This window comes from Salvelinus alpinus, chromosome 29 (assembly GCF_045679555.1).
Source record: "Salvelinus alpinus chromosome 29, SLU_Salpinus.1, whole genome shotgun sequence".
NCBI lineage: Eukaryota > Metazoa > Chordata > Actinopteri > Salmoniformes > Salmonidae > Salvelinus > Salvelinus alpinus.
This window is the reverse complement of record NC_092114.1, coordinates 13,163,323-13,183,308: the sequence shown is the minus strand read 5'-3', so window position 1 is coordinate 13,183,308 and position 19,986 is coordinate 13,163,323. Positions and strand designations below refer to the sequence as shown.

The following is a 19,986-nucleotide window of genomic DNA, read 5'->3' as shown; positions in this document are numbered from 1 at the left end:
CAGTTCATTGTTTCAGGGATCATTTAACAAATCACTCTGATTCGTTGATTCACTGACTCACCTGCTCTAAGAATCGTTGATTCACTTGCTCTGCGTAGTCATGTGGCTCCAGCTCCTCCCCGTTGGAGTGACAGCTCGGGCTGCGAACCTCGATACCATGACTCTCCAAGATGGCCGCCTCTGAGGGGGCGAGAGAGGGGAGGAAGGAAAGCGTAAGGAGGGTAAATAACGACTGAGAGGGGGGCAACTTCTTCAGATCTATCTCCAGTCTACAAATTATTTGCAATTATGTTCTGGTCCCCCAAACCATCCGCTTTCTGAAAAAAAACACACCACGGCTGATTCTAGTTGATGGTCCCTGATGTGCGACTTGGCACGGCGCGCGACTTGGTACGGCGTATATGTTAGGTGAGAATTATCGGTAAATTGAATGATTAGAATATTCCGCCCTGAAACATATACAGTAATTGTATGGAAGTGATTAGAGTGTATAACATCATAATCAATAAATGTGTAGTCTAGTCAGAATTAGGGTAAAGACAATATGTCTTTATGGTATTATAAACACAGACTGTCTGAGCTTGGTGCCGACCTGACTAGAGATTTGGGAGAGAACAGGGAGTATGTCTCAAGGACAAGGTCACTAATCTCTGGCGGCTGGGTAGCAAGACGTGTGTGTGTGTGTGTGTGTGTGTGTGTGTGTGTGTGTATGGTTGTGTGAATGTGTGGGCGTGAGAAGTCAGTATAAAATGATTTGTTTTTTATTCTTGACTTTAGAACGTTCCCGTGAATAAACCTTTTTGACTATTTAGCTGGGCCTCCTTCTGTTTCATTCGACCAGGATCTTACAAATTCTGGTCTGCAGACTGAGTAATATATTTAAATTGGGTTATGAACCTGGAGAACAAAATTATCTTATCAGTATATCTTGGTACGGCGTATATCTTGGTACGGCGTATATCTTGGTACGGCGTATATCTTGGTATTGAGCATCAGAGACTCTCACCTATATTAGCCCGTCTCTTCATCTCCTTCCGGCGGTTGGCGAACCAGTTGTACACCTTCAGAGCCGTGACACGCTCAAACTCAGACAGCTTGCCTCCTGGGTAATGACAACAGGGGAAAAAAGATGAACAAGTTGAATACATTTAATTGGGTGAGCTGCTCCCTCTTCGTGATAAAATGAGAGCCTTTTAAAAACCTGGGATTCGATTGACAAAGCAGACATTTGAGAGACCTAACAGATAGATTTGGTTACAGGTGTGTTCTAGCCAAACAAACCAAACTGACCAGGTTTCTGAATGACTGAGTTGCAGGCATTAGCGATCTCCTCTCTCTTCGCCTCGTCAGGGTACTGGTTCTCCACGAAGAAACTGATAGCCAATAAGAAAACAGAAAGATGAGTCCTTCCTGCCCATGACCACAACCAATCTCAAACTCTCATCATAGTGGAGGCGGGAGAAAGACACCATCCCAGCCAATGAGAGTGCAGCTACATCAGCCTAAATCAGGGCCGTTAACCAATCAGAGACACTCATTTAAACGGTACAGTAGATTAATGGACACATTAGGTGGTTTACATTCAGTACTGTTTTTATAACTCTCCCTTTCTCTCCTCTTCTAGGACACCCATAAATAATAACCAAATGTTACAATAACAAATCAAATGTATTTATATAGCCCTTCGTACATCAGCTGATATCTCAAAGTGCTGTACAGAAACCCAGCCTAAAACCCCAAACAGCAAGCAATGCAGGTGTAGAAGCACGGTGGCTAGGAAAAACTCCCTAGAAAGGCCAAAACCTAGGAAGAAACCTAGAGAGGAACCAGGCTATGAGGGGTGGCCAGTCCTCTTCTGGCTGTGCTGGGTGGAGATTATAACAGAACATGGCCAAGATGTTCAAATGTTCATAAATGAACAGCATGGTCAAATAATAATCAGGAGTAAATGTCAGTTGGCTTTTCATAGCCGATCATTAAGAGTATCTCTACCACTCCTGCTGTCTCTAGAGAGTTGAAAACAGCAGGTCTGGGACAAGTAGCATGTCCGGTGAACAGGTCAGGGTTCCATAGCCGCAGACAGAAACAGTTGAAATAACAGAGAGATATACTGCACCAAAAGTTTTCACTAGTTACCACAGACAACGTCCATGTAGTAAGATTCATTGGGGTAAAGAAAATAGTTTTTTAGTCTTAATTTTAGGTTAGCAGTGTGGTTTAGGTTAGGTTCCCGAGGGGTTGGGCTCCGGAGTGGCGAAGCGGTTGAAAGGCCCTCTCCTTTTCTCTCCTCTCGCTCTCCTCTCTCTCCACGCCCCTCTCCTTTTCTCTCCACGCCCCTCTCCTCTCTCCTTTTCTCTCCATGCCCCTCCTCCCTCCATGTCCCTCCCTCCATGCCCCTCCCTCTCTCCTCTCTCTCTCCTTTTCCTCTCCACACCCCTCCCCTCTCTCTTTTTCTCTCCAAGCCCCTCCTCTCTTCCCTATTCTCTCCAAGCTCCTCAACTCTCCAAGCCCCTTAACTTCACAAAATGCAGGAGCAGCATTTTCCTCCGTCCCTCCCTCCTCCTCCTCCTCCTCCATGCCTCCCACCTCTCCCTCCATGCCTCCCACCTCTCCCTCCATGCCTCCCTCCATGCCTCCCACCTCTCCCTCCATGCCTCCCACCTCTCCCTCCATGCCTCCCACATCTCCCTCCATGCCTCCCTCCACCTCCCACCTCTCCCTCCATGCCTCCCACCTCTCCCTCCATGCCTCCCACCTCTCCCTCCATGCCTCCCACCTCTCCCTCCATCACAATAACCTTTACAGTATCGTCCTTCAGTGAACTCTAAACTAGCCCATAAATGAGTAGCAGCACTGCAGTGGTATTGCGTAATCCATATAGCTGTGGGTTGGTGTGCCTTGTCTTAAGTGCCTGTGTATTTCTCATTACTGAGAGTGCCCTCTGCTTAGAAATATCACAGAGTCAATCGTTTATATTAGGATATACTTTGCTAAAAAAAAACAATAATAAAAAAAAAAACGATAGACTGGTTATAAAGAATCTGTTAAGATACATACTGGGCTCTGATTTAAAACATTTCATTCATTTAAAAAGTTAGATGAGCACCATATGAAATTTAGGAGCAGCAGAAAATATATATATTATTTTACAATTTATTGAGATACTAAATATATGAATTCTAGCTACTTTCGAAGCACATGTTGTAACCTAGAAACGAAATACATGTGTCTATTTATGAAAGCTAAAATGTTTATACAAAAACACCTGTCGATGAAATTACAAACGCCACGTGTAATAGTAGGTTTCAACAGTCGAAAAGCACTATTTTCCTATTGAGACGCAACACATTGAAAATTGTACACCGTCTCTTTAAGAAAAAAAAACCGTCAGGTTTGCGATGACAACGTGCAAGACAAGAGATCTGTCACACATTCATTGCTATCAAAGAACGTGTGTTGCTATGATCATTGATCTCCTGAAGAAGCTGCACTTTTTTCACAGTCGACAATATTCAATGACAAGGTGACATTGTTAGGGCCACACCTTGTCATTGAATCTTGTCGACTGTTTTATTTAACTAGGCAAGACAGTTAAGAACAAATTCTTATTTTACAATGACAGCTTACCCCAGCCAAACCCTCCCCTAACCAGGACGACGCTGGGCCAATTGCGTGCCGCCCTATGGGACTCCTGATCATGGACGGTTATGATACAGCCCGGGATCAAACCAGGCCTCTATCACTGAGACGCAGTGTCCTAGACCGCTGCACCACTCGGGGGTTAAATTAGAAGCTCCATCACAAACTTCAATAGACTCAACCACTATTATTGTTTAGTGCTGGGCTGGAGCAAAAGCCTGGACACCACATAGCTCTCCAGCCCAGACCAGGGTTGGTGGACCACTGGCCCTAGTAGAGTAAAGCACTCAGACTCCAAAAACATGTCCACACAGCAGTGTTCTAGATTATTGGACAGTTGGCTTTCATACTGTTTCGAATTCTCAGTGCAACTCAAGCGATGTCGCCAACCACCAACCCGTTTCAAAAATGGTCACACCCGTATTGAACAAGCCACACCTCACCAACCACCAAAACATACCTCCAAAAAGGCACCATTTTGGGGAAACGTTGTCATTCAATACAAACAACGTAGCAAACGTTGAAGCGAAATGAACGCACCCCTAAATATTTTTTTTTGCGACAGAATCACTAACATGAATAGACTCAACCCTTATTGGTTAGCGCTGGGTGGAGAATCTGTTTTGGATCTGTTGTCATGGAAACCAGACCCAACCAGGGTCTGTGATTGGCTCACCTCTCCATGATTGACTGGCACTCCTTCCTCCAGGTGAACCTGCTTCCCCTCCGCAGCCTCAGAGGACCGCCCACCACCCCGCCCCTCTCCCCGGGGCTGACCCCCATCCTCCAATCAGGCTCCTCCTTCACCAGGGAGCGCATCGACAGGGTAGCACCTATAGCGGGTGACAGGGAGGGAGGACAATAAAAAGAATGGACAAACACATTTCTTTTTAAAGATCACTGATTTCAACTAGTAGCCTGATTGTTCAATAACTATTTTATTTTGCTAAGTATAAAACTGTTTCAAGACAAGTCAACATTTACGATACAGGACACAGTAAAAACCCACACACCAGGAAGGCAGACAGTGGACATACAGTGCATTTGTAAAGTATTCATGATCCCTTGACTTTTTCATCATTTTGTTACGTTACAGCCTTTAAAAAAAAATTACATGTTTTTTTTCCTTATCCACACACACACACACACACACACACACACAGAGAGAGAAAGGTAAAACTGTTTTTTTTTTTAAGTATTTAGACCCTGTACTCAGTTGCGTCAACAAAGTACTGTGGCAGAGATTACAGCATTGAGTCTTCTTGGGTATGACGTTACAAGCTTGGCACACCTGTATTTGAGGAGTTTCTACCATTCTTCTATGCAGATCCTCTCAAGTTCTGTCAGGTTGGATGGGGAGCGTCGCTGCACAGCTATTTAAGTCTCTCCAGAGATGTTCGATCGGGTTCAAGTCCGGGTTCTGGCTGGGCCACTCAAGGACATTGAGACTAGTCCCAAAGCCACTCCTGTGTTGTCTTGGCTGTGTGCTTAGGGTCGTTGTCCTGTTGGAAGGTGAACCTTAGGACCTCAGTCTGAGGTAGAGAGCTCTGGAGCAGGTTTTCGTCAAGGATCTCTCGGTACTTTTCCCCGTTCATATTTCCCACCATCCTGACTAGTCTCCCAGTCCCTGCCGCTGAAAAACATCCCCACAGCATGACGCAGCCACAACCATGCTTCACCGTAGGGATGGTGCCAGGTTAACTCCAGACGTGCCGCGTGGCATTCAGGCCAATCTTGGTTTCATCGGACCAGAGAATCTTGTTTCTCATGGTCTGAAACTCCAAGTGGACTGTCATGTCCCTTTTACTGAGGAGTGGCTTCCATCTGACCACACTACCATAAAGGCCTGATTGGTGGAGTGCTGCAGAGATGGTTGTTCTTCTAGAAGCTTCTCCCATCTCCACAGAGGAACTCTGGAGCTCTGTCAGAGTGACCACGACCACAGCCCTTCTCCCCCGATTGCTCAGTTTGGCCAGGTGGCCAGCTCTAGGAAGAGTCTTGGTGGTTCCAAACTTCTTCCATTAAAGAATGATGGAGGCCACAGTGTTCTTGGGGACCTTCAATGCTGCATACCCTTCCCCAGATCTACGGACAATTCCTTCGACCTCATGGCTTTGTCTTTGCTCTGACATGCACTATCAACTGTGGGACCTCATATTTTTTATTCAATCCATTTTAGAATAAGGCTGTAACGTAACAATATTTGGAAAAAAGGGAAGTGGTCTGAAACATTTCCAAATGCACTGTAAGCATGCAGGCAAGGTCAAGTGATCACAGGCATGTGTCAGACAGAGTGGACTAGGTCAAGTGATCACAGGCATGTGTCAGACAGAGTGGACTAGGTCAAGTGATCACAGGCATGTGTCAGCTCCAGTCTTCCATGACTCAGACAGATGTCACAACACAGTGCCCTTATGGAGTCTAAAATAATAAAGCCCCTTCCTCACACCTTTATTCCATTCCAATCTGATCTGATTTGGCCAAAAAAGAAAATTCAAATGTGAAACGATATACAAAACTAAATGTAAACCCAGTTTTTACAGCACTACAACCCTGGAGGAGAGGAGTTGATCACCCTGTTTTGGTTAAGGGGGGGGGGGGGGGGGGGCGGTTCCCTCCTCAGTCCTGTGGCTGCCGGTTACCTGGCTGTGTGCCGGCTGCCGGTTATCTGGCTGTGTGCCGGCTGCCGGTTATCTGGCTGTGTGCCGGCTGCCGGTTACCTGGCTGTGTGCCGGCTGCCGGTTACCTGGCTGTGTGCCGGCTGCCGGTTATCTGGCTGTGTGCCGGCTGCCGGTTATCTGGCTGTGTGCCGGCTGCCGGTTATCTGGCTGTGTGCCGGCTGCCGGTTCTCTGGCTGTGTGCCGGCTGCCGGTTCTCTGGCTGTGTGCCGGCTGCCGGTTCTCTGGCTGTGTGTCGGCTGCCGGTTACCTGGCTGTGTGTCGGCTGCCGGTTACCTGGCTGCGGGGCTGCCGGTTACCTGGCTGTGTGCCGGCTGCCGGTTACCTGGCTGTGTGGCGGCGGCCGGTTACTTGGCTGTGCGGCGGCGGCCGGTTACCTGGCTGTGCGGCGGCGGCCGGTTACCTGGCTGTGCGGCGGCGGCCGGTTACCTGGCTGTGCGGCGGCTGCCGGTTACCTGGCTGTGCGGCGGCTGCCGGTTACCTGGCTGTGCGCCGGCTGCCGGTTACCTGGCTGTGCGCCGGCTGCCGGTTACCTGGCTGTGCGCCGGCTGCCGGTTCTCTGGCTGTGCGCCGGCTGCCGGTTCTCTGGCTGTGCGCCGGCTGCCGGTTCTCTGGCTGTGCGCCGGCTGCCGGTTCTCTGGCTGTGCGCCGGCTGCCGGTTCTCTGGCTGTGTGCCGGCTGCCGGTTCTCTGGCTGTGTGCCGGCTGCCGGTTCTCTGGCTGTGTGCCGGCTGCCGGTTCTCTGGCTGTGTGCCGGCTGCCGGTTACCTGGCTGTGTGCCGGCTGCCGGTTCTCTGGCTGTGTGTCGGCTGCCGGTTACCTGGCTGCGGGGCTGCCGGTTACCTGGCTGTGCGCCGGCTGCCGGTTACCTGGCTGTGCGGCGGCTGCCGGTTACCTGGCTGTGCGGCGGCGGCCGGTTACCTGGCTGTGCGGCGGCGGCCGGTTACCTGGCTGTGCGGCGGCGGCCGGTTACCTGGCTGTGCGGCGGCGGCCGGTTACCTGGCTGTGCGGCGGCGGCCGGTTACCTGGCTGTGCGGCGGCGGCCGGTTACTTGGCTGTGGGGCGGCTGCCGGTTACTTGGCTGTGGGGCGGCTGCCGGTTACCTGGCTGTGGGGCGGCTGCCGGTTACCTGGCTGTGGGGCGGCTGCCGGTTACCTGGCTGTGGGGCGGCTGCCGGTTACCTGGCTGTGGGGCGGCTGCCGGTTACCTGGCTGTGGGGCGGCTGCCGGTTACCTGGCTGTGGGGCGGCTGCCGGTTACCTGGCTGTGGGGCGGCTGCCGGTTACCTGGCTGTGGGGCGGCTGCCGGTTACCTGGCTGTGGGGCGGCTGCCGGTTACCTGGCTGTGGGGCGGCTGCCGGTTACCTGGCTGTGGGGCGGCTGCCGGTTACCTGGCTGTGTGCCGGCTGCCGGTTACCTGGCTGTGTGCCGGCTGCCGGTTACCTGGCTGTGTGCCGGCTGCCGGTTACCTGGCTGTGTGCCGGCTGCCGGTTACCTGGCTGTGTGCCGGCTGCCGGTTACCTGGCTGTGTGCCGGCTGCCGGTTACCTGGCTGTGTGCCGGCTGCCGGTTACCTGGCTGTGTGCCGGCTGCCGGTTACCTGGCTGTGTGCCGGCTGCCGGTTACCTGGCTGTGTGCCGGCTGCCGGTTACCTGGCTGTGTGCCGGCTGCCGGTTACCTGGCTGTGGGGCGGCTGCCGGTTACCTGGCTGTGGGGCGGCTGCCGGTTACCTGGCTGTGGGGCGGCTGCCGGTTACCTGGCTGTGGGGCGGCTGCCGGTTATCTGGCTGTGTGCCGGCTGCCGGTTATCTGGCTGTGTGCCGGCTGCCGGTTATCTGGCTGTGTGCCGGCTGCCGGTTATCTGGCTGTGTGCCGGCTGCCGGTTACCTGGCTGTGCGGCTGCCGGTTACCTGGCTGTGCGGCGGCGGCCGGTTACCTGGCTGTGCGGCGGCGGCCGGTTACCTGGCTGTGTGGCGGCGGCCGGTTACCTGGCTGTGCGGCGGCTGCCGGTTACCTGGCTGTGCGGCGGCTGCCGGTTTCCTGGCTGTGTGGCGGCCGGTTACCTGGCTGTGTGGCGGCCGGTTACCTGGCTGTGTGGCGGCCGGTTACCTGGCTGTGTGGCGGCCGGTTACCTGGCTGTGTGGCAGCCGGTTACCTGGCTGTGTGGCGGCCGGTTACCTGGCTGTGTGGCGGCCGCCGGTTACCTGGCTGTGGGGCGGCCGCCGGTTACCTGGCTGTGGGGCGGCCGCCGGTTACCTGGCTGTGGGGCGGCCGCCGGTTACCTGGCTGTGGGGCGGCTGCCGGTTACCTGGCTGTGGGGCGGCTGCCGGTTACCTGGCTGTGGGGCGGCTGCCGGTTACCTGGCTGTGGGGCGGCTGCCGGTTACCTGGCTGTGGGGCGGCTGCCGGTTACCTGGCTGTGTGGCGGCTGCCGGTTACCTGGCTGTGGGGCGGCTGCCGGTTACCTGGCTGTGTGCCGGCTGCCGGTTACCTGGCTGTGTGCCGGCTGCCGGTTACCTGGCTGTGTGGCGGCTGCCGGTTACCTGGCTGTGTGCCGGCTGCCGGTTATCTGGCTGTGTGCCGGCTGCCGGTTACCTGGCTGTGTGCCGGCTGCCGGTTATCTGGCTGTGTGCCGGCTGGCTGTGTGGCGGCTGCCGGTCACCTGGCTGTGTGGCGGCTGCTGGTTACCTGGCTGTGTGGTGGCTGCAGTGTACCATGGCAACAGGTGCATCAGCAGCTCTCTCTGTCTGCCCCAGGTGGTGGAGGAGGTCGCGGCTGTAGTGGCCATGGTGCCCGTGGCGCCCGTAGCGGCGTTGCCCGTCCCGTCTCTGTCCCCTCCCCTGGCTGCCCTGGGTCCAGAGCCCAGGTTTTGGCCCAGCCCCTGGCCGAGACCACTGAGCCCCAGGCCCAGACCCGCCGGGCCATGCTGGCTTTCACTCCACCTCAGCCCTTCAGTCAGGACAAAACCAAACCGGTGGTCAGGCCGAAGCCAGATATACGGAGACGTTTTGAGAGTTTTAGCAGAAGCCAAGTTGATACTTGCAGTCAATCAAAATCACCTGTTTATATGGCTATCAACAGGAATATAGTTTATAAAAAAAATGGCAGGCCAGACATGATTTGTTTTATAGCTGAATCATACTGAACGTTGAGTTCTGTTGTGAACAGGTATTTAGCGCCAAAGAAGCTAATAATTGTAGAATTATTAAAAGTGCCTGCTTGGTAGACAAAAAAGCATAGAGAAATGCTAGGCAACATGTTAGCATTAGTATCCAGAATTAGCATCTCTGTTAGCGTTGCGATAGGGTTATCATTGTTAGCCGTGTAGGAATGAAAACCAGCACGTGCAGCAACTGAACTGAGCACCACAGAAGACAGCGGCAGAGGAGAGGAGACGGTGTGAGGAGGGCTTATTTCATGCATGTGACTGACACAGGAGTAAAAATCACTTGTCTGGCGACTCAGAGACAAGTGGGACGTAGCCTAAACATTCCATTGTTTAGGGTACGTCGTTTGCTGATGTAGAATTGAGCAAAACGTTTAGTGTGGTTTAGAAAACCCTCCTCGTGCATCAATCTATGTCTGTGGTTGGTGTTAATTCTCTCATCAGGTCACGATGAGACGACTCTAGCTTGTCTTAAAAGGGATAGTTTAAGATTTTGGCAATTAACCACTTTTTCTACTTTACCAGAGTCATATTTTTTATTTTTTATTTAACCTTTATTAAAACTAACAATTTGTTCTTAACTGACTTGGTTATTTACAATGACGGCCAAACGCGGACGACGCTGGTCCAAATTGTGTGCCGTCCTATTGGACTCCGAATCAAGGCCAGTTGTGATACAGCCTGGATTCGAACCAGGGTCTGTAGTGACGCCTCAAGCACTTAGGGGCAGTACCTTAGACCGCTGCGCCACTCGGGAGCCCCACTCATAGATATCATTTGTATGTCTCTGTGTGTAGTTTGAAGGAAGTCGAAGGTAGTTTCTGGAGCCATTGCTAACTAGCGTTAGCGCAAAGACAGGAAGTCAACAGGAACAGCTAGCGTAATTGCCAAAATCTAGAATCTCTCTTTTTTTATTTATCCGTTATTTTACCGGGTAAGTTGACTGAGAACACGTTCTCATTTACAGCAACGACCTGGGGAATAGTTACAGGGGAGAGGACATAGCTAGATGTAAACCACATTCATTCAAGCCAGATGACTTTAACGTTATCGATTAGCATCTACAGTAACAGATCCGTTTATATCCTACTGTGTCTTGTCTCTGTGAGTCATAAATATCTCTGTCTCCTGATCTCTGTCCTTCACTGAACTCTAGCCAGCCCTCCAGGACTCTGTGTGTGTGTGTGTGTGTGTGTGTGTGTATGTGTGTGTGTGTGTGTGTGTGCGCGTCCGTCCGTGTCACAATGCTCGGTCACAGGGATGGGACACAAATTAATGGACAGAGGGACAGATGGCACAAGCAGCTTCCAAAAGACCCCATAAATGTGTCATAGAGTCAACATGAACCCTTTCCTCCCTCTAGCACGATAGACCCAGCGAACAGTAGCCTCCACCTCCTACCGTGGCTCTTACCTGGGTTGCTCTTCTCTAGCAGGTACCAGCGGTAGAAAGATCTGCGTTTGGAGTCGCTCATCTCCAAGCCCTGCTGCAGCAACCACTGGGAGATGTAACTCTGACTGATACCTGAAGAGAAGAGAGGAGAGGAGAGGTAACTCTGACTGATACCTAGAGAGAAGAGAGGAGAGGAGAGGTAACTCTGACTGATACCTAGAGAGAAGAGAGGAGAGGAGAGGTAACTCTGACTGATACCTAGAGAGAAGAGAAGAGATGTAACTCTGACTGATACCTAGAGAGAAGAGAGGAGATGTAACTCTGACTGATACCTAGAGAGAAGAGAGGAGAAAGAGTGGAGAAGGAGAGCAGATGAGAAGGAGAACAGAATGAGGGAAGGAGAAGAGAGCCAGGGTGAAAGTATTAGAAAATATCCTAGACAGAAAGACAGTAATAGTGAAACAAAACGACGTCAACAGTACCTACAAGAAAAAAAAAAGATGCCACAGGTACACTGAAAGCTGTCTGAGCAGAATACATGTATTACCTGTGACCTGTCCTACGATGGCCTGGGAGATCCTACGGTTGTTGAGGAAGGCCTTGATTTCCTCCTTCACCAGGTTACTGTCCCTCCTAGAAGAACAGGCACCACAGAGTTAGCAGACGACACAACCATAGTAGGACCGATTACCAACAATGACGAGACAGTCTACAGGGAGGAGGTGAGGGCCCTGGCAGAGTGGTGCCAGGAAAATACCCTCTCCCTCAACAGATGCACAATTGAGAGCATCCTGTCGGGCTGTATCACCGCCTGGTATGGCAACTGCACCGCCCCGCGACCGCAGGGCTCTCCAGAGGGTGGTGCGGTCTGCAAAACGCATCACCGGGGGCAAACTACCTGCCCTCCAGGAGCCCCACATACAGACAGGGAATCACCAGTCACTTTAATAATGGAACACTAGTCACTTTAATAATATTTACATACTGCTTTACTCATCTCATATGTAGATACTGTATTCTATTCTACTGTATTTTAGTCAATGCCACTCCAACATTGTTTGTCCTAATATTTATAAATTCCATTATTTTACTTTTAGATGTGTGTATCGTTAGATACTACTACTCTGTCGGAGCTAGGAACACAAGCATTTAGCTACACCCGCAATAACATCTGCTAAATATGTGTATGTGACCAATAACCTTTGATTTGAAGAAGAGACCACACACTTCCTGCAACAGACACCACAGAGTAAGAACAGACCACACACACTTCCTGCAACAGACACCACAGAGTAAGAACAGACCACACACACTTCCTGCAACAGACACCACAGAGTAAGAACAGACCACACGCACTTCCTGCAACAGACACCACAGAGTAAGAACAGACCACACACACTTCCTGCAACAGACACCACAGAGTAAGAACAGACCACACACACTTCCTGCAACAGACACCACAGAGTAAGAACAGACCACACGCACTTCCTGCAACAGACACCACAGAGTAAGAACAGACCACACACACTTCCTGCAACAGACACCACAGAGTAAGAACAGACCACACACACTTCCTGCAACAGACACCACAGAGTAAGAACAGACCACACACACTTCCTGCAACAGACACCACAGAGTAAGAACAGACCACACGCACTTCCTGCAACAGACACCACAGAGTAAGAACAGACCACACACACTTCCTGCCTCCTCACATCTGCACTAATGTGAATCTACTAATGCCGTCTGGGGTACGCCAAATAAAAAATGTGATTCACATTTTCAAACAGTCCATTTAGATTTTCCAAAGGGGCTATACATTTGGCTGATGTCCCCGTCCCCCCCCCCCTCACCTGAGTAGCTTCGTTTCACTGCCAAAAATGTAATTAAACCGTCTAGTGTTCAGCAAAATAACAACACAATGTCAAATACAGGTAGACTAGTCAAATAATTAACATCCAATCACATTAACCGATAGTCTCTAGTGGGAATTCCACTAACAGTCCGTATGGAGGCAAACGTACAGAAGTGTGTTGGTTATCAAGGGGCAAAGTAGTGGCAGGTTGTTTTTTAAATTGAGAGACGAGCTTAAAGTTCTTTGCTGACCATAATTTTCACGTGTCTGACCGCTTGCATGATGACGAGTTTCTCACACGACTGGCCTATCTGGGTGATGTTTTTTCCTCGCCTGAATGATCTGAATCTAGGATTACAGGGACTCTCCGCAACTATATTCAATGTACGCGGGAATTAAATCAGAAGCCGTTGCCAGATTTCTGGATAGGTCTGCTCTCAAGAGTTTCTTGCCTTGGCAAATCGCGCTGTTAAAGACACTGATTCCCTTTGCAACCACGTACCTATGTGAGAGTGGATTCTCGGCCCTCACTAGCATGAAAACTAAATACAGGCACAGACTGTGTGTGGAAATTGATTTCAGACTGAGACTCTCCAATACAACCCAACATTGCAGAGTTATGTGCCTCCTTTCAAACACACCCTTCTCATTAACCTGTGGTGAATTATTCATACTTTTTGATGAACAAATAAGATTTGATATGTAGGATGGCAAAAAAAAAAAAAAAGAGCAAAAATTATTGATTATTATTATATTATTGATTTGTGCCCTGGTCCTATAAGAGCTCTTTGTCACTTCCCACGAGTCGGGTTGTGACAAAAACTCACACTCATTCTTATGTTTAATACATTTATCGTATAGTGTGTGTGTGTGTGGCAGGCTTATTACAATGACGGCAAAAAAACAACATTTGAGAGGGCACGATCCTGGTGCTGGAATGTTTGAAGGGGTAGGGGACTATAAATACAGTTTGGGAACCACTGTACTGGTGGAAGTGAACACATTCTTCACCATATGGGTTTTACCCTCCACTGTATTTTCAGATAAACAAGATGAAGGATATGACTCAAGACTCCACATTTCTGGAGATCTACAACGTACACACAAAATCAGAGCGACTGTGGTTTCTGGAATGTCTAAAACCTTGTGGGGGAAGAAAACCCAGACAGGGCTTAGTTTGTTAACAACATGTGAACTATATTTTGTCTCCAATGTTTATTGAAAACATCAATACATTTTCACAATGGAGGACTTGTCTCTCTCAAATACAGTGTTAAGAGTTGTTGGTTAGCTACCTGGCAAATGTTGTTTTTTTGTTGAAAATCACCAAAATTGTATTTCTAACATTTATTTCATGTTAAAAGAGATGTTGTATGTTTCTGGACATAGTTTTAATGTCACGTGCACAATGACAACGACACGCCATTCTCACTCCAAACACAACAATGGAGGAATCTATATGAATGTAGAACAAATACAGACAGGAAATACAAATACGAGAAAGAAAAAAAACACGATAAAGTAAGGTGACTATATACAGGGTCATTACCATAGTAACAATGATACTGGAGTGATGGAGGTAGATATGTATAGGGGTAAGGTGACTATATACAGGGTCATTACCATAGTAACAATGATACTGGAGTGATGGAGGTAGATATGTATAGGGGTAAGGTGACTATATACAGGGTCATTACCATAGTAACAATGATACTGGAGTGATGGAGGTAGATATGTATAGGGGTAAGGTGACTATATACAGGGTCATTACCATAGTAACAATGATACTGGAGTGATGGAGGTAGATATGTATAGGGGTAAGGTGACTATATACAGGGTCATTACCATAGTAACAATGATACTGGAGTGATGGAGGTAGATATGTATAGGGGTAAGGTGACTATATACAGGGTCATTACCATAGTAACAATGATACTGGAGTGATGGAGGTAGATATGTATAGGGGTAAGGTGACTATATACAGGGTCATTACCATAGTAACAATGATACTGGAGTGATGGAGGTAGATATGTATAGGGGTAAGGTGACTATATACAGGGTCATTACCATAGTAACAATGATACTGGAGTGATGGAGGTAGATATGTATAGGGGGAAGGTGACTATATACAGGGTCATTACCATAGTAACAATGATACTGGAGTGATGGAGGTAGATATGTATAGGGGGAAGGTGACTATATACAGGGTCATTACCATAGTAACAATGATACTGGAGTGATGGAGGTAGATATGTATAGGGGGAAGGTGACTATATACAGGGTCATTACCATAGTAACAATGACACTGGAGTGATGGAGGTAGATATGTATAGGGGGAAGGTGACTATATACAGGGTCATTACCATAGTAACAATGATACTGGAGTGATGGAGGTAGATATGTATAGGGGGAAGGTGACTATATACAGGGTCATTACCATAGTAACAATGATACTGGAGTGATGGAGGTAGATATGTATAGGGGGAAGGTGACTATATATCCAGGGTCATTACCATAGTAACAATGATACTGGAGTGATGGAGGTAGATATGTATAGGGGGAAGGTGACTATATACAGGGTCATTACCATAGTAACAATGATACTGGAGTGATGGAGGTAGATATGTATAGGGGTAAGGTGACTATATACAGGGTCATTACCATAGTAACAATGATACTGGAGTGATGGAGGTAGATATGTATAGGGGTAAGGTGACTATATACAGGGTCATTACCATAGTAACAATGATACTGGAGTGATGGAGGTATATATGTATAGGGGTAAGGTGACTATATACAGGGTCATTACCATAGTAACAATGATACTGGAGTGATGGAGGTATATATGTATAGGGGTAAGGTGACTATATACAGGGTCATTACCATAGTAACAATGATACTGGAGTGATGGAGGTAGATATGTATAGGGGTAAGGTGACTATATACAGGGTCATTACCATAGTAACAATGATACTGGAGTGATGGAGGTAGATATGTATAGGGGTAAGGTGACTATATACAGGGTCATTACCATAGTAACAATGATACTGGAGTGATGGAGGTATATATGTATAGGGGTAAGGTGACTATATACAGGGTCATTACCATAGTAACAATGATACTGGAGTGATGGAGGTAGATATGTATAGGGGTAAGGTGACTATATACAGGGTCATTACCATAGTAACAATGATACTGGAGTGATGGAGGTAGATATGTATAGGGGTAAGGTGACTATATACAGGGTCATTACCATAGTAACAATGATACTGGAGTGATGGAGGTAGATATGTATAGGGGTAAGGTGACTATATACAGGGTCATTACCATAGTAACAATGTAGAGGGATACTGGAGTGATGGAGGTAGATATGTACAGGGGTAAGGTGACTATATACAGGGTCAGTACCATATTAACAATGTACAGGGATACTGGAGTGATGGAGGTAGATATGTATAGGGGTAAGGTGACTATATACAGGGTCAGTACCATATTAACAATGTACAGGGATACTGGAGTGATGGAGGTAGATATGTATAGGGGTAAGGTGACTATATACAGGGTCAGTACCATAGTAACAATGATACTGGAGTGATGGAGGTATATATGTATGATTGCCTGGATGCAATCATCTCGTTACCCGCCCCTCCCTACACACCTGACCCTAGTTACCCGCCCCTCCCTACACACCTGACCCTAATTAGCCAGGCTAACAGCTAACAGTAGAAGAATAAGTCATCGTCACCAGGGACTCTGGTCGTTATCTGGTAATGATATAATCATCCTCCTCTCCAAGACTAGTTTCCCCCCCCCCCCCCCCCTCTCTTACTGTGTTCACCTCAAATAACCATCCTTCTCTTTGTCATGTTTCGCTGTTCTGCTCGATGGTTTAGCGTGGCTCCACCTCACAACACTCCATCCTGACATCTAACGGGTTAAAACAGATATGACTAGTTCACACACACTTTCAAAAAGGTCTCTAAAATACTGTATCAGAGACACGTTGTTATCAATTTGATACACCTCTCCTCATTACTGTCCTATAGGCCCACACCTCTCCTCATTACTGTCCTATAGGTCCACACCTCTCCTCATTACTGTCCTATAGGCCCACATCTCTCCTCATTACTGTCCTATAGGACCACACCTCATTACTGTCCTATAGGACCACACCTCTCCTCATTACTGTCCTATAGGCCCACACCTCTCCTCATTACTGTCCTATAGGCCCACATCTCTCCTCATTACTATCACATTGGCCCACATCTCTCCTCATTACTGTCCTATAGGCCCATACCTCATTACTGTCCTATAGGTCCTCATCTCTCCTCATTACTGTCCTAAAGGTCCACACCTCTCCTCATTACTGTCCTATAGGCCCACACCTCTCCTCATTACTGTCCTAAAGGTCCACACCTCTCCTCATTACTGTCCTATAGGCCCACATCTCTCCTCATTACTGTCCTATAGGCCTTTACCTCTCCTCATTACTGTCCTATAGGCCCACACCTCTCCTCATTACTGTCCTATAGGCCTACATATCTCCTCATTACTATCCTATGTGCCCACATCTCTCCTCATTACTATCCTATAGGCCTACATATCTTTTCTCCTTTCCTGTCTCCATTAACTTCTTATGGCTAGAGGGCAGCATTTTCACGTTTGGATGAAAAGCGTGCCCAGAGTAAACTGCCTCCTACTCAGTCCCAGATGCTAATATATGCATATTATTATTAGTTTGATTTGTTTCTACGAACAGTAATATAACTTTCTGGAATTCTCGTCCGACATTTCCGCTGGACTTGCCCACGCCTCATGAGTTTCGATTTCTTAACTAAACGCCCTAACAAAAGGAGGAATTTGGACATAAATGATGGACTTTATGGTACAAATCAAACATTTATTGTGGAACTGGGATTCCTGGGAGTGCATTCTGATGAAGATCATCAAAGGTAAGTGAATATTTCTAATGCTATTTCTGACTTATGTTGACTCCAACATGGCGGATATTTATTTTGGCTGGTTTGGGCTCTTAGCTCCGTACTCAGATTATTGCATGGTTTGCTTTTTCCGTAAAGTTTTTTTTAAATCTGACACAGCGGTTGCATTAAGGAGAAGTGCATCTAAAATTCCATGCAAAAGGTCTCTAAAATACTGTATCAGAGACACGTTGTTATCAATTTGATACACCTCTCCTCATTACTGTCCTATAGGCCCACACCTCTCCTCATTACTGTCCTATAGGTCCACACCTCTCCTCATTACTGTCCTATAGGCCCACATCTCTCCTCATTACTGTCCTATAGGACCACACCTCATTACTGTCCTATAGGACCACACCTCTCCTCATTACTGTCCTATAGGCCCACACCTCTCCTCATTACTGTCCTATAGGCCCACATCTCTCCTCATTACTATCACATTGGCCCACATCTCTCCTCATTACTGTCCTATAGGCCCATACCTCATTACTGTCCTATAGGTCCTCATCTCTCCTCATTACTGTCCTAAAGGTCCACACCTCTCCTCATTACTGTCCTATAGGCCCACACCTCTCCTCATTACTGTCCTATAGGCCCACATCTCTCCTCATTACTGTCCTATAGGCCTTTACCTCTCCTCATTACTGTCCTATAGGCCCACACCTCTCCTCATTACTGTCCTATAGGCCTACATATCTCCTCATTACTATCCTATGTGCCCACATCTCTCCTCATTACTATCCTATAGGCCTACATATCTTTTCTCCTTTCCTGTCTCCATTAACTTCTTATGGCTAGAGGGCAGCATTTTCACGTTTGGATGAAAAGCGTGCCCAGAGTAAACTGCCTCCTACTCAGTCCCAGATGCTAATATATGCATATTATTATTAGTTTGATTTGTTTCTACGAACAGTAATATAACTTTCTGGAATTCTCGTCCGACATTTCCGCTGGACTTGCCCACGCCTCATGAGTTTCGATTTCTTAACTAAACGCCCTAACAAAAGGAGGAATTTGGACATAAATGATGGACTTTATGGTACAAATCAAACATTTATTGTGGAACTGGGATTCCTGGGAGTGCATTCTGTTGAAGATCATCAAAGGTAAGTGAATATTTCTAATGCTATTTCTGACTTATGTTGACTCCAACATGGCGGATATTTATTTTGGCTGGTTTGGGCTCTTAGCTCCGTACTCAGATTATTGCATGGTTTGCTTTTTCCGTAAAGTTTTTTTTAAATCTGACACAGCGGTTGCATTAAGGAGAAGTGCATCTAAAATTCCATGCATAACACTTGAATTTTCATTCAACATTTATAATGAGTATTTCTGTAAATTGATGTGGCTCTCTGCAAAATCACCGCATGTTTTTGGAACAACTGAACATAACACGCCAAAGTAAAATGAGATTTTTGGATATAAATATGCAGTTTATCGAACAAAACATACATGTATTGTGTAACATTAAGTCCTAAGAGTGTCATCTGATGAAGATCATCAAAGGTTAGTGATTAATTTTATCTCTATTTGTGCTTTTTGTGACTCCTCTCTTTGGCTGGAAAAATGGCTGGGTTTTTCTGTGACTTGGTGGTGACCTAACATAATCGTTTTGTGGAGCTTTCGCTGGAAAGCATTTTTGAAATCAGACACTGTGCCTGGATTAACGACAATTGTATCTTTAAAATGGTGCCTAATACTTGTATGTTTGAGAAATTTGATTTATGAGATTTCCGTTGATTTGTATTTGGCGCCCTGCAATTTCATTGGCGGTTGGCGAGGGGTTCCTCTAGCACTCTCTCAAACTGCTCTCTTTCCCCCTCCTCACCTCATGTACTCCTCCACCTTCTCCTCCAGGTCCCAGTCATCCTCCGCCATGATGTCATAGCTGAATGACCTCTGAACTCCGACTGCCGGGGGGTACAGCGGCGGGGGCGAGGTTTCGTAGCTGTTGCTAGGCGACATGGAGGCGCCATCCAGCCCGGGTGTCTGCGTGGTGACGGAGGCCAGGGAGAGGGAGGAAGAGGAGGAGGAAGAGGAGGAGGGGGCTGGGGCAGAGGCTGTGGTAGGGGTAGTGTTGGTTATGGGGTTGGCGGTGTGTGTGTCATTGCAGTACGGGGGGCGCTGGTCGGGATCTAGCCGCTCTAGGGACGCCAAAGCCTGGATGATCTGTGGCTTGGTCATCCCTGAGAGACGGAGACGCTGGAGGAGGTCGATCTGCTCGATGGTATAGCGTGGCTCCACCTCACAACACTCCATCCTGACATCTAACGGGTTAAA

At 48.1% G+C, this 19,986-nt stretch overlaps 1 protein-coding gene across 2 annotated transcripts in view; it reads right to left on the bottom strand.

Moving 5' to 3' along the window:
• Positions 1-19,986, bottom strand: part of LOC139559052 (homeobox-containing protein 1-like) — a 31,567-nt gene that overhangs the window by 8,142 nt on the left and 3,439 nt on the right. Inside the window, exons 3-10 of one of the 2 annotated variants that reach the window (XM_071374702.1) lie at positions 19,535-19,973; positions 11,417-11,502; positions 10,891-11,001; positions 9,000-9,260; positions 4,316-4,472; positions 1,291-1,373; positions 1,007-1,102; positions 62-180 (exon numbers count right to left, since the gene is read on the bottom strand). In XM_071374702.1, coding sequence (XP_071230803.1) covers positions 62-180; positions 1,007-1,102; positions 1,291-1,373; positions 4,316-4,472; positions 9,000-9,260; positions 10,891-11,001; positions 11,417-11,502; positions 19,535-19,973 — 1,352 coding nt within the window. The remainder of the gene's footprint in view (positions 1-61; positions 181-1,006; positions 1,103-1,290; positions 1,374-4,315; positions 4,473-8,999; positions 9,261-10,890; positions 11,002-11,416; positions 11,503-19,534; positions 19,974-19,986) is intronic. The other variant, XM_071374703.1, reaches the window with a different exon arrangement.